The 13158-nt window shown below is 51.3% G+C and overlaps 1 protein-coding gene across 1 annotated transcript in view; it reads right to left on the reverse strand.

Moving 5' to 3' along the window:
* Positions 1-294: 294 nt before the first annotated feature.
* The window catches only part of dok1b (docking protein 1b), a 30875-nt gene continuing 18011 nt past the window's right edge, over positions 295-13158 (reverse strand). Inside the window, exons 2-5 of the mRNA XM_088923675.1 lie at positions 9502-9792; positions 8583-8661; positions 6956-7128; positions 295-3026 (exon numbers count right to left, since the gene is read on the reverse strand). Of these exons, the coding sequence (XP_088779801.1) occupies positions 1869-3026; positions 6956-7128; positions 8583-8661; positions 9502-9792 (1701 nt within the window). The 3' untranslated portion in view covers positions 295-1868. The remainder of the gene's footprint in view (positions 3027-6955; positions 7129-8582; positions 8662-9501; positions 9793-13158) is intronic.

Below are 13158 nucleotides of genomic sequence, written 5' to 3' on the forward strand. Positions count from 1 at the left end.
GGTAAGAAGCTGTCAGACCTTTATGAATGGCTTCTGAATACATGAAAGGTCATTACTGGTGCTAAACATCATTCTTTGCATATGTACACATCATTAATTCAGTGAAGCCTAGCTATTGGCACTTTCATTTCTAGCGATTTTCTGCAGGGTAACAGGAATAGTAACATAGTACTGCAAAAATATCAAAGGCTACTCAGGTTTTCTGTGCTTTCACAGGCTAATTTCAAAACTTCCATCAACAGCACTTGATCAGGGAACTGGTACAATTATAAATGACAGAACAAGGGAAATATCTCCTTTCTTTTCTCTTTATTATTTCAACTTTCACTGTGTGTGATCACAGTTTTGCCTGTAAAAGCAAAGCAGCCCGCAGCTTACTGTGTGTTCCAAAGCCTGCCCTTTCAAAGCACAGGATGGATCAGGTTGGTCTTCCCAACAGGACTAACTAGCTCAGGTTAGTCCACATATCAAGTCTTTCAATTTGGCATTGAAAGTCTAAAGCAATGATCTAAGAAAACCAGTGTGCGAAGACGGCCAAACAGGACAAACACCTTCTCTGTCATGTATTCTCGGCTAAACAGATGGTCTACAGCTGCAAATGAGAGACTGGATCCAGAAAAAAAATACAATTTTTTTCCCAAACATGATTTAAAATCAAGCTTTGATGAAATTCACTTGCATAACTTGCATAAGAGCAATTTGTATTTATTATTTTGTTAAAAACATTTATTTTATTGAGTTAATTGACAGTCATCGGGTTTATTTAAAAAAAATAAATTAAAATGTAATCCAGGGCCCCAGATTCTCTGGGCAGCTGTAAACATGCCAGGGGTCTTGTGCTGTCCTCTAGCTTTCAGATGCTGCATGATTTTCTTGTTCTGCACAGGAGCAGACATGTCAGGTCTGGGATCTCTCGTCTTCTGCACCAGATGATTCAAGGTTGTCTAAAGCTGTGCTGTGGAAAAGACTTAAGCAGTGTTTGCCCAGAAAAGCCTATCATTAGCTCAAAAAGGAGCACTTGTATGCTGCATGGAGCAAGGCTAGGAGCTACTGCCCTCAGTGCTTGTTAGTATTGTAACCATGCGGGTGAAAATTTCTGATGGTTTCACAACACCTCGTGGTGCAGTAAAACCTGCTGGGCTGAGGGCTTCCCCGAAATGAGACAGTCCAACATCAGGCCAGAGACTGCGCCAAAGGCACCAGGCCTCCAGCAAGTTCAGCCTCGCCATCATGCATCAATCCTGTCTGTAGCCCCCAGCGGAAGTACGAACCTGCAGCACAGTTAACAGGACTTGTACGTTTTTTCTAAATCAGAATGTTTAATCACTCAGGAAAAAAGGAAAGAAAACGGTCAAAATCAAGGCAGCTCATGCTGGTCCTGGAGAAAGAAAAGACGGCGAGGGCGAGTTTCCAGGACCCTGTCCGAGTTCCAGTCCCGCTGGAGGGATGGGCTGCTGTGCGTCACTGCGCTGCCCTGAGGCGCGGGGGTGCTGTGCGTCTGCGGGGGGGGCCGGAGTGCAGCCTCAGCATGCTGCACGCAGAGCCCACTCACTGCTGCACACATTCATCGACATATTCTGCCATTATGTAGATTCGTAGAGACCATACTTTCTCACTTCCAGGGGCGCAGCTTGTGGGAATCAAGCAACCCAACCGTGTTGTCAAACCCTGGATTATTCCAATCAGATCATTTGGGTACTAGTAATGCAGTGGGCCCAACGGTCACCCTATGGACAAGTGCTTTGCCAGCCCCCCGCCTGCACATCCCCGTTGTGCGGGTCCCTACAGGAGAAGGTTCAGACAGACAGATACCACCACAGCTGAACTGACAGAGGGGTGAGTCTTCCTTGAGCGAGGAGGAAGGGGGTCTAAATTTCCCCTAGGTTATCGTAGATAATGTCAGGCGAGCCCAGGGCCGAGTCCACAGGGCAGACGCTGCTGGGAGGCTTGTGTTTCATGACCTGGCTGTACAGGTCTCTGTCTCTGCTGCTGTTGTTGTTGTTGAGGTTGGCGGTGCCCTTGGCCTGCGGCAGCGGCATGGGCTCTTTCCGCAGTTCCCGAGACAGGGCCACCTTGCTGGGTTTGGGGGCCGGGAGAGGCTTGGGCCCCTTGCTGCGAGGGGGGGGCTGCTTGCCAAAGGCGGGCACGGAGTAATCGTCCATGTGCGGGTTGTAGGGGATCTCGTGCCCCGTGAGCTCCTCCAGGCCCTGCTTCCTCCAGGCGTTGGCTTCCAGCCGCGCCTCGTCATACAGCACCGCGCTGTGGGGGGCTCGGCCCTCCGGCTCGTCGTAGATGTGCTCCTCCCTGCCCCTGGCCGCCTGGCCCCCCCCGTTCCGGGGTCGGCCGTCCAGGCTGATCCCGCCGGCGCGCTGGGCCAGGTCGAAGCTCACCCGGTCGTAGATGTCGGAGTACAGCGGCTCCGTCTTCCCCGGCCTGGGCGGCCCCTCCTCCACGGTGGCGCGGATGCGGGGGCAGGGGGTGGGCGGCTTGATGCTGTCCACCGGGTCCGAGTACAGAGCCTCGGCCGCGGGCAGAGGCAGCCGCACGGAGTCCATGGGCTCCGAGTACAGGCTGCACTGGTCCTCCAGCAGGGCGCTGCTTTTGGGGCCGCGGGACAGCGGGGAGCGTGGGGGCGTGACGGAGGCAGGGGACTTGCTGGCCAGGCCAGGGGGGTCCGGAAGACTGCGGGTCTTCAGCGTCTTGCCCTCCTCTGGGAGCCAACCCTCCCTCTTGCCAAAGACGCCGTCGGCGGAGCTGGGCTTGCTGCCCCCCGAGTCGCTCTCGGGCTCCAGGAGCTGAGGGGTAGCCCCCCGGCAGGCCTCCGCGATGGCGCTGCAGATCTGCTGCATGGCCGGGCTGTCGGAGTCCAGCGACGGGCAGCTCTGGTGCTTCTCCTCTGCTTGCGCCTTCTGCTCCCGGATGGCCGCCTCTACGATCTGGAAGATGTCGTTGCCCTGCTTGGTCTCGAAGGTGAAGTTGCCCGGCCCGGACTCGCAGCGGCGCCCAGCCTCAAAGGAGAACATCACCTGCCAAAGACATAGCGGGGACAGCGCATCAGCTCACCGAGGACACAGTGGGGACAGCGCATCAGCTCTCCTAGGACACGCGCGGGGACAGCGTGTCAGCTCTCCTAGGACACGCGCGGGGACAGCGTGTCAGCTCTCCTAGGACACGCGCGGGGACAGCTTGTCAGCTCACCGAGGACACTGTGGGGACAGCGTGTCAGCTCCGCCGTGGACACACAGCGGGGACAGCTCGTCAGCTCTGCCGCGGACACACATGGGGACAGCGTGTCAGCTCCGCCGCGGACACACAGCGGGGACAGCTCGTCAGCTCCGCCGCGGACACACAGCGGGGACAGCTCGTCAGGTCCGCCGCGGACACACATGGGGACAGCGTGTCAGCTCCACCGCGGACACACAGCGGGGACAGCTCGTCAGCTCCGCCGCGGACACACAGCGGGGACAGCTCGTCAGCTCCGCCGCGGACACACATGGGGACTGCGTGTCAGCTCCACCGCGGACACACAGCGGGGACAGCTCGTCAGCTCCGCCACGGACACACAGCGGGGACAGCTCGTCAGCTCCGCCGCGGACACACATGGGGACAGCGTGTCAGCTCCACCGCGGACACTCAGCGGGGACAGCGTGTCAGCTCCGCCGCGGGGACAGCTCGTCAGCTCCGCCGCAGACACACAGCAGGGACAGCTCGTCAGTTCTGCCGCGGACACACATGGGGACAGCGTGTCAGCTCCGTTGCGGACACAGTGGGGACAGCGTGTCAGCTCCGCCGCGAACACACATGGGGACAGCGTGTCAGCTCTGCCGCGGACACACAGTGGAGACAGCGTGTCAGCTCTGCCGCGGACACACATGGGGACAGCTCGTCAGCTCCGCCGCGGACACACAGCGGGGACAGCTCGTCAGCTCCGCCGCGGACACACAGCGGGGACAGCTCGTCAGCTCCACCGCGGACACACATGGGGACAGCTCGTCAGCTCCACCGCGGACACACAGCGGGGACAGCTCGTCAGCTCCGCCGCGGACACACAGCGGGGACAGTGCGTCAGCTCCGTTGCGGACACAGTGGGGACAGCATGTCAGCTCCGCCGCGGACACACAGTGGGGACAGCGCTTCAGCTCTCCGAGGACACGCACGGGGACAGCGCGGGGCTCCCATGAGGTTTTGGAGTGAGGTCTAGATGGCAACACCACTGCTGGTCACTGTTGCTTGAACTGACAGGTGCACCGGCGCCCTCCTGTCATGTGCACTCTCAGGACACATACGAAGAGCGCTAAATACCTCCTATCCTTGTGTTACTTTCGCACAATCTGTAATTGTATTGTAAATAGCAATTGTATAATTTATTGTATCGTAATCTTATCTTAATCCCTATATACCTCTGTCCTTCTGCTCTTCTATCCTTCTTAACCAGCTTGCGGATAAAAGCATTTAATTGCTGACAACACCGCTCTATGCGGTACTGTTTGTGCATTGATAAACCTTGATCGATCGATTGATTGTTAGTAACTTTGGAACTTTGTATTCAGTGTGGCATTCATGGATACTTTCCTGGAAAGCCTGGACATAGCAGACTGAGCACAGGGGCAGCTGTAGGTCCTGGACTAATCCCAAAATATTTTTATCAAAAAGATATGGCTGCCCTGGAATCAGTCCAGCAAAAGCAAACAGGTACATTCCAGGGCTTAAGGGAATGAGCTACACTGACAGGCTGAAAGCACTGAACATTTTTAGTCTTGAACAGAGAAGAATATGAGGAGACCTAGTATTAAACATCCTCAAAGGAATTCGCAAAGTCACTCCAGTGTTATTCTTGAGGATGAATGCTGAAACTAAGTGGAAATGCATTTAAATCTGAGAACAAGCTTCCAAGCTGATACCCTGACTTCTTCCATGTGATGGCTGGATGAGATCCTCTTATCAATGAAGTACTACCTACTAAACGCTCCAACAGGCTGAAAGCCTGCTCCTTTGTAACTGGTCTCGTGCTCTGCTGTCCCTGGGGCAGAGACCGAGGGCTAGATGTGCGAAGTGGGGGTCAGCGACTGTCTGCTTGTCGGCAGCGGCTGGCCTGACGTCACAGGGCCCCGCGCTCCCTCTTCACCACATCCTCTCTCGCAGCAGCTGTGCGGCAGTGGAAAGTACAAGGGCCTGCTACTGACTGCAGGAAACCCACACAGGCTGGAAACAAGTGTCACATCCACATCCGAGCACGCCCAGATACTGTGTGCTCAGACAACCAGCACATGCACCATAACGGTCACATGTAAATGGAAATGCTTTTACCACCCAATAAGGGGACCTGCTAACTTTAGCAAAGGAGATGAAGTGAGATGTTCAAATTCACACACGAATGGTCTTCAAGTGTCCTGGAGAAGATAAGCAGATGCAGGGGTCGACTGCAGCAAACCAGCGACTTCAACTGTGTTGACACGTATATCGCATTTTATCCAGAAAAGTGCTTCGTGTTTTCATTTAAAAAATTCACTGTAATTCAGCACAATGAGACATCGCTGGAAGGCAGTGCATACTGGTGCAAGAAGCTGCACATGCAGGTTAATGGTCACCATGGAGCTAAAAGAGGTACCTAGAATTGAGCTGAAGTGTATGCCTGCATTAACCCCCACAGAAAAGATGGAAAAACCTCTCAGAGTTTCTATATTACCAATGCCATCATGCTCCATGTCCTCATCATCTCTGTCAAGTCAAACTGAAAAGTGTAGTTCTCCGGAACACTTCTCCTTGCCTGAATTTATTTTTATCTTTTAAAGAGAGGAAATACTATATCACTTCCTTTTTTCTCGTTTTGTGACATTAAACATTGGTCTGTTATTCTTAAACTTCAGATTAAGATACATGAGCTGCAGAATGTCCGTAATCCTTATGCCTCATTATTGGAGGCTGCTAAGTGGTTGATATGCTGACAAGCAACACATCCTGCACTCCCTGTATAGGCAGGGACTCTGCAGAGCCTTCGACCTGCTGTGTCCAGAGCCCAGAGCCCAGAGCCCTCAACCTGCTGTGTCCAGAGCCCAGAGCCCAGAACCCGCTGTGTCCAGAGCCCAGAGCCCAGTGCCCTCAACCTGCTGTGTCCAGAGCCCAGAACCCACTGTGTCCAGAGCCCAGAGCCCAGTGCCCTCAACCTGCTGTGTCCAGAGCCCAGTGCCCTCAACCTGCTGTCCAGAGCTCGGTGCCCTCAACCTGCTGTCCAGAGCCCAGTGCCCTCAACCTGCTGTGTCCAGAGCCCAGAGCCCTCGACCTGCTGTCCAGAGCCCAGAGCCCTCGACCTGCTGTGTCCAGAGCCCAGTGCCCTCAACCTGCTGTCCAGAGCCCAGAGCCCTCGACCTGCTCTGTCCAGAGCCCTCGACCTGCTGTCCAGAGCCCTCGACCTGCTGTCCAGAGCCCAGTGCCCTCAACCTGCTGTCCAGAGCCCAGAGCCCTCGACCTGCTGTGTCCAGAGCCCAGAGCCCTCGACCTGCTGTCCAGAGCCCAGTGCCCTCAACCTGCTGTCCAGAGCTCGGTGCCCTCAACCTGTCCAGAGCCCAGTGCCCTCGACCTGCTGTGTCCAGAGCCCAGAGCCCTTGACCTGCTGTGTCCAGAGCCCAGAGCCCTCGACCTGCTGTCCAGAGCCCAGTGCCCTCAACCTGCTGTCCAGAGCCCAGAGCCCTCGACCTGCTGTCCAGAGCCCAGAGCCCTCGACCTGCTGTGTCCAGAGCCCAGAGCCCTCGACCTGCTGTCAAGAGCCCAGAGCCCTCGACCTGCTGTGTCCAGAGCCCAGAGCCCTCGACCTGCTGTGTCCAGAGCCCAGAGCCCAGTGCCCTCAACCTGCTGTGTCCAGAGCCTAGAGCCCAGAACCCGCTGTGTCCAGAGCCCAGAGCCCAGTGCCCTCAACCTGCTGTCCAGAGCCTTCGACCTGCTGTGTCCAGGGACTCACCTTGTCCCGGCCATATCGGCGGAGCAGCTTGTACGGCCAGATCAACAGGCTCTTGTTGGTCTTGGGGTCCTTCAGCACCAGGCTGTTGTTGTCGGCCTTCAGGCAGTACGAGCCCTGCAGCCCACAGCGCTCCGACGCCTCCGTCCTCTGGGTGCTGACCCAGAACTCATTCACTGTGAGGAGACACGGCACACAGAGCTGGTGAGGGGCTGCAAACATCTCTAAACCAAAGCAGAGAAATGCCCTGTTCACCAAGCAGGGAGGAGCTTGGCCCACATGGATACCTTGGCCACACAGGGAGCATCACTGCATCTAATCAGCTTTACAGCACAGAAGGGGGCAGGAAAACGCGTAAAAGAGTAGGCCCTGACAAAACCCAGCAGCTGCAGCACACACTGAGGAACCCCTGAAAGTGTCAGAGAACTTCAGCTCGTCCTCTGCACAAGCCGTGCAAACCCATCATCCACACTGCGTGGCAGTTCTGCAAGAGACACAGACAACCTGAGATCCAATCAGTCATGTCCTCAAGCCCGCCCTGTGACTGTGCCAAACATCAAGGTATCTGCCTGTTGGTTAGACATTTATCCAGTAATGTAAAGTGTCACTCATGGAAAATCTCTTGCAGTTCAGCAGGCATACAGACGTAGTGTCTGTCCTTCTAGCTGGGCCATCACGACTCAGGCATGAAAACCACACAACTGCACCTGTTACAGTGAGGAACTGCTCACAACTTTCTGAGCTCTTTCCTGTAGCCTAGAGGGAAGGAAAACCTTTGGACCCTGACTGATTTATTTTCTCCTAAGGCAGTTTTCCTTTTCTCTGTGCACAAGGGTTATTTGTTTATATATTTTTACTGATACTTTATTCTATCTTATTTCATGAAATACCTGTGTCCACCAGCTCAATTATTCATTCATCATGCAGTTGTCACACTCATCAGTTGTAAAGTGCTGTGTGGCGACATGTTCTGAAGGGGCACGATTCCCACTAAAGAATCCCACTAAAGAGAAACTGTAAATATAAATGAGGGTGTGGTGAACTATATTTAGCTAAGTCACTTCTGCCACCTAAAATAGGAACATTTCTTAGAACACTGATTTTAACAAGAGGGAAGGAAGTAGTGCTCTGTACTCTGCCTTTAGAGTACCAGCTCTGTTCCTATTTTTAGCAGCAGCAGTGTGCCCAGCATGTGACCATAAGGAAGTAGAGACCACTCTTTGCCTCCTGGAGAACCACAGTTACACAGCACTGAAATCACAGCGCAGCCCTGCAGCACAGCCACTGTGGGCCAGGGCCGACCAGAGTGGAGACAGGCCAGAGAAACAGAACTAGACTGATCTGGGTTTGGCACTGAGCTAAAACAAACAAACTGTCAGATTCGCTACGTTGGCAGTACATTGAGAGAACTGCGAAAGAAATGTTGCGATTTCCTTGCTGTGCAGAGGGTTCGATGAAATAAACCATCATTCCTCTCAGACCACCACCCTGCTGGTTATTCATGAAGATTGTTTAATTCTGTTTGAAATTGTGTTTTTAAATGTCATATTTAAATTCAATTAATTAATTTAATTAAATTAAAGTGGAGACCCTTTCTGGCTGAGCCCCTGAAGGCCACCACCCTGCTTACCCTCCTCCCTGGAGTAGTAGATGAGGTTCTCTGCCATCTGTAAGTCCGACGGGCTGTTCGACTCCATCCCACAGTTCCCCTGTCACAGCCCAAAAGAACACACGTCAGCGTGCACACCAACAGGCACGAGCCTCGCTTTTATCTGATAGGAGCGCTGGAAAGCCTGCAACTCAGTGGATACCACTCCGACTTCATTCAGAACTTGGGAGCCGGGAAATCCCAGGATATTATGCAGCCATTTCTTGAAAGAAGCCAGGGTAGCTTGTTGTAAACTCCACAACACTCAGCTGTTTTCAAGTAAATCAGATAAACAAGAACATAACCTTCTACTGGAAAAGTGAACAGTTACATACATAGGGAAGGCCTTTGAAATGTCCAGAAATAGAGATATAAAAAACACATCAAATAAAGCCACTGGCACTAGTTTACTTTAGAAAGTAAGTACTTTAGCAGGAGTATTGCCAGCAATCCCAGAGACGGCTATGTCATGTTATGATGTTGTCCTTGATTAGTTAGTCTTATTGCTGTCCAGTAGAGATGTCCAAATGAGCTGCACCCCTGCACCTGTGACACGTATTCTTCTTCCTCTGCCCCCCAATCACTACAAACCGCCAGCAGCATGTTAAATCAAGCGAATAAGGGCTGGGACCCAAACCGTTTGTTTTACATTGACCCCCACCACCCCATAGAAAGAGACTTCTAGTGCTACGAAGCTGAAGCTCTTCAGTTAACCCGCTAAGAGACTTGGGTGATACTTGTCAGCTGCAGTAAATTGTTTTAGCATTTGGGTTAAAAACACAGTTGTCCACCCAGACATAAAGGTTCCCTGAATATGGCCTAAAGAGGAGCAGAGCACTGGAGACCCAAGACGTTCATCTCTTCCACCCAAAGACTCTCCCCTCGCCCCTGTCCCGCTCACCTGGAAGGCGATCTCGCACATCTTCTCCACCCACTCTGTGCTGACCTGCTTCTCAGCCGCAAACACGTGGGTCTTGTCGTTGGTCTCCACGCAGAAGGCCATCATGTTGTCCTTGGGGCAGGTCTCGGTCAGCGCCGGCAGGATGCTGATGCACTCCGACAGGCGGATGATCTTCTTGTCCAGCTTCTTGGTGTTCAGCTTCTCGTTGGCGTTGCTGCAGTCGAAGAACTCGAGCCGGGCGATGCCGTTCTGGCTGGCCGGGTACAGCACAAACCAGTTCTTCTTCCATTTCTGCAATGGAATCGGATCCATGTACAAGCATGAGATTAAGCCAGAAAAAGGAGGTAAGCTTTCTCCCTCACAAGCTTTTAAAGGGAAGCTGCAGTCCCAATTTCTCAGACCGGTAATTAAATCACAGTAATAAAATAGATTTATTGGCATTATAGAAAAATTTGACAAATTTTAAATTAAGCACATTATTGTAAACTTTGTGAACGTACTGTAAGTCGCCATGTTGTTGCGAACCCCTGGTCTCGCCACGGGCAAGAGCAAGAGTTTATGAGAATCTCAGCCCTTCCTGCTCACTAGTCACTGTAATGACTAATGTAATGTGATGTGATGCATGAGCGAAGAGGTACAGGCTGTACAGCAGACATTTCACAGCAGAAATGTTCCAACATCATCTGCGTACAGAGTTAACAAGCAGTATTTGTCGGCAAAACCGTCTTGAAGTCGAGAGCAATATGTCTATGGGATTAAAAGAGATGTATTCACAAGCCTGCTTGTTTACAGTGTAATATGGCTGCTACACATCACGGATGTTTTGCTGCCTCATTCTGAATCACAGAACATGGCGTTGCGCAGACCTGGAGATTTCATCTATATTGTAATGTAAATTGAAGGTTTACAGCTTACTGTGTACATTTTATTTTTATTGTGGTTTGAAATGCACACATCAATGCTTATTCTTTCTAACCCTAAAATGTAAAAACAACGTTGCAGTTCCCCTTTAACATGGAGGAGGTTTCTCTGTCAATACATAATGCTTGATCATTGTTCAGTTTGCCATACTGCACTTTGTAAGAGCACAGCAGGTTTAGACAAGATGGCAGCCCTGTCAGCACCTCTTTTCCCAGCAAGCTTGGGGGAATGAGCTACATCTCCCAGTCACCTGACCTGATGCCAGATTACAGTATCTTATGTGATGTATGTAACTGTCCGATAACATATTTATACTGCAGAGGTTGTATTAACTGTCATTTAATGTTAAAGTTAACTGTAAGAGTGTTGCTTTGGCAACACTGGAATTCAAAAGTCATGACAATCAAGCTCATTTAATTTGATTTTAAATTTATTTGACTGATATCCGCTATCTAGAGACAGAGGGCGGAGCCTCTGAGCAGAATCCCCAGAAAGAGAAGGACTGAGCAGCAACTGTAGGACTTTGGAATTGTGGACGACGAAACTGAGTGTTTGAAATATTGGAAGTTTTGTTTTGAGAAGTCTTAGATAGAGACTGGAGCTTCTGTGTTGGTATGTCTGTTGTCCTGGAACTGCCTAGATTAAAGGTCCTGTTATGACACACACAGTGGGCAGTCACAGCTTTTATCATGCAAGACGTTTTGGCAAGTGCTTAGAGAAATGCTCTCCATGTTATAAGCTTATAGGAGCCAACAGTCCAACAGTGCTGCTTAAACTCTGTTCGCCTGGCAGGTTTGCAGTAAGGTCTTTGCAGGAGAAAATAGCTCAGGGTGTCGCCTTTAATTACTCAGCCCAAGGGTCAGTTAACATGGCAACATACTTTCAATAAAATAATTGGACTGTTGCTCAGCAGGGCCCTGAATTGACACCCCGACATGCTGAGCAACAGTCCAATTATTTTATTGAAAGCACTGTTATTAACTTCTAAACGAACGTACATCTACACCTAATAGGAAATGAGAACTTCACACAAAGTATGGCCAGCTGAAACGTTCATGTTCAACACAAGTCAGCAGAGCTGTAAAAGCAGACTGTGCGCTGCTGGGAGACTGGGAGACACCTGAATGACTGTCAGTGCACACAGCACTGCAACTGACTGTGTGTTGGTGGAGAACATGTCTTCATCACTCACAAAACCACCATCAGCATCATGGATACTGAAGGCCCCACCCACACATGACAGAGCCCCTGCCACCCATAGGTCATATGATCACAGCCAGTGAGGTTACAGTACGCCTTTCCAGCCTGAGCGCACGACTGCTTCCAGGGTGCACTGATGGAGGATCCTGTCTCCATTACCAAGAGCCAGATGAGATGATCCTCACTTGCACAAAGGTGGCTCATGGCCATCTGGAGAACTGCAGTTTCGCACTACTGCAGTGTTGGTAGAGCCCCCCCAGGTGCCACTATTATCCTTCAATGCCTTTTTTTAACCCCCCCCATTTTAAACAGTGACCATGAAGGCGACACAGATCCCAGCTGGCACATCACATTGGGAAGGGAAAGCACTGGTTTTGATGGAGATGCCCCCAGCCTCACCAGAGAAATGCATAAGAACAGAAGGGTCTGGGCAGCGAGACTGCCGAGGTTCCCGACGTGTCTCGGCGGGAGGTTTCAGCTGTTTCACGTTGGCTGTGACTGACCACATCCCTGCAGCCAACTCCCCAGCATGACTGGCGATCGTCTGTGAGCAGTCAGACAGAAAACAGCAGCTCTGCACGTCCTTCTTCTCATTTCCTCAACAGGCTTTACTGTCCAAGACGTGTCAGAGGACAGCCGTTCGGTGCTGCAGCACTCTCGCTCATGGCCAGAGAAGGAGGAACCGTGCTGCACGCCTGCTGGCCCTGCATTTCCTCTTAACGTGACTATAGAGTTCCTGACCCTGAGACCCAGGCCGACCGTCACAACATATTCTGACCAGTCTCTTCTGCTCCCCACATCACTGTTTACAGAAGATTCCTTATCGGCTGTCCTGCTCAGGAATTCAGCATGTTGGGGTATCACTTAGAGCCCTGCTCAGGATTTCAGCATGTTGGGGTATCACTTAGAGCCCTGCTCAGGGATTCAGCATGTGAGGGTGCTGCTTCAGGGTAGGTCCCTGCTCTGCTGCTTCTCCAAGCAGTAGCTTCCTTTCCAGTGCAGAACACAGAGCGACACAGGGGTCAGCCACCTTTCTCAGTGACAGAAGAGCCCAACACTGTGTGTCTTACTATACCAACAGATCTAGAGCACGGCAAAAAAAAAACATTCAACACTGAATGCTGTCTTGGACAAGAACCTGTAGCTCCGGAAAGCCTGAAATGGATCCAGCTAATCTAGGAATGCAAGAAGTCACAGCACAGTTCGGCGGGTTTTGAAATAATTTAAAAACAAAGAACCTCTGAGAGTGGAGAGAAAGATATACAGTATGTTCTCCCACTCCCCTCTGAGACATAAGTACATCTGAGGGCATTTTGCCAAACTGAACAAGTTTTTTATCGCGTTTAGGACAAGTGTAAAACAAATATTTAAATACAAAATGTAAGAGGGAATTCCTGATATAAGAATATTTTAAAAACCAGCACAGACTATAAACTCTGATACCTAGGTATATGAAGTGGTCTGTCCTCTTTCTTCAACATGAAGAAAGCTAACTAGGTTTAGACAAAACCGTACACAGACGCACTATTTGCAGTA

Source organism: Atractosteus spatula, chromosome 1 (assembly GCF_055471065.1).
Source record: "Atractosteus spatula isolate fAtrSpa1 chromosome 1, fAtrSpa1.hap1, whole genome shotgun sequence".
Classification (NCBI taxonomy): Eukaryota; Metazoa; Chordata; class Actinopteri; order Semionotiformes; family Lepisosteidae; genus Atractosteus; species Atractosteus spatula.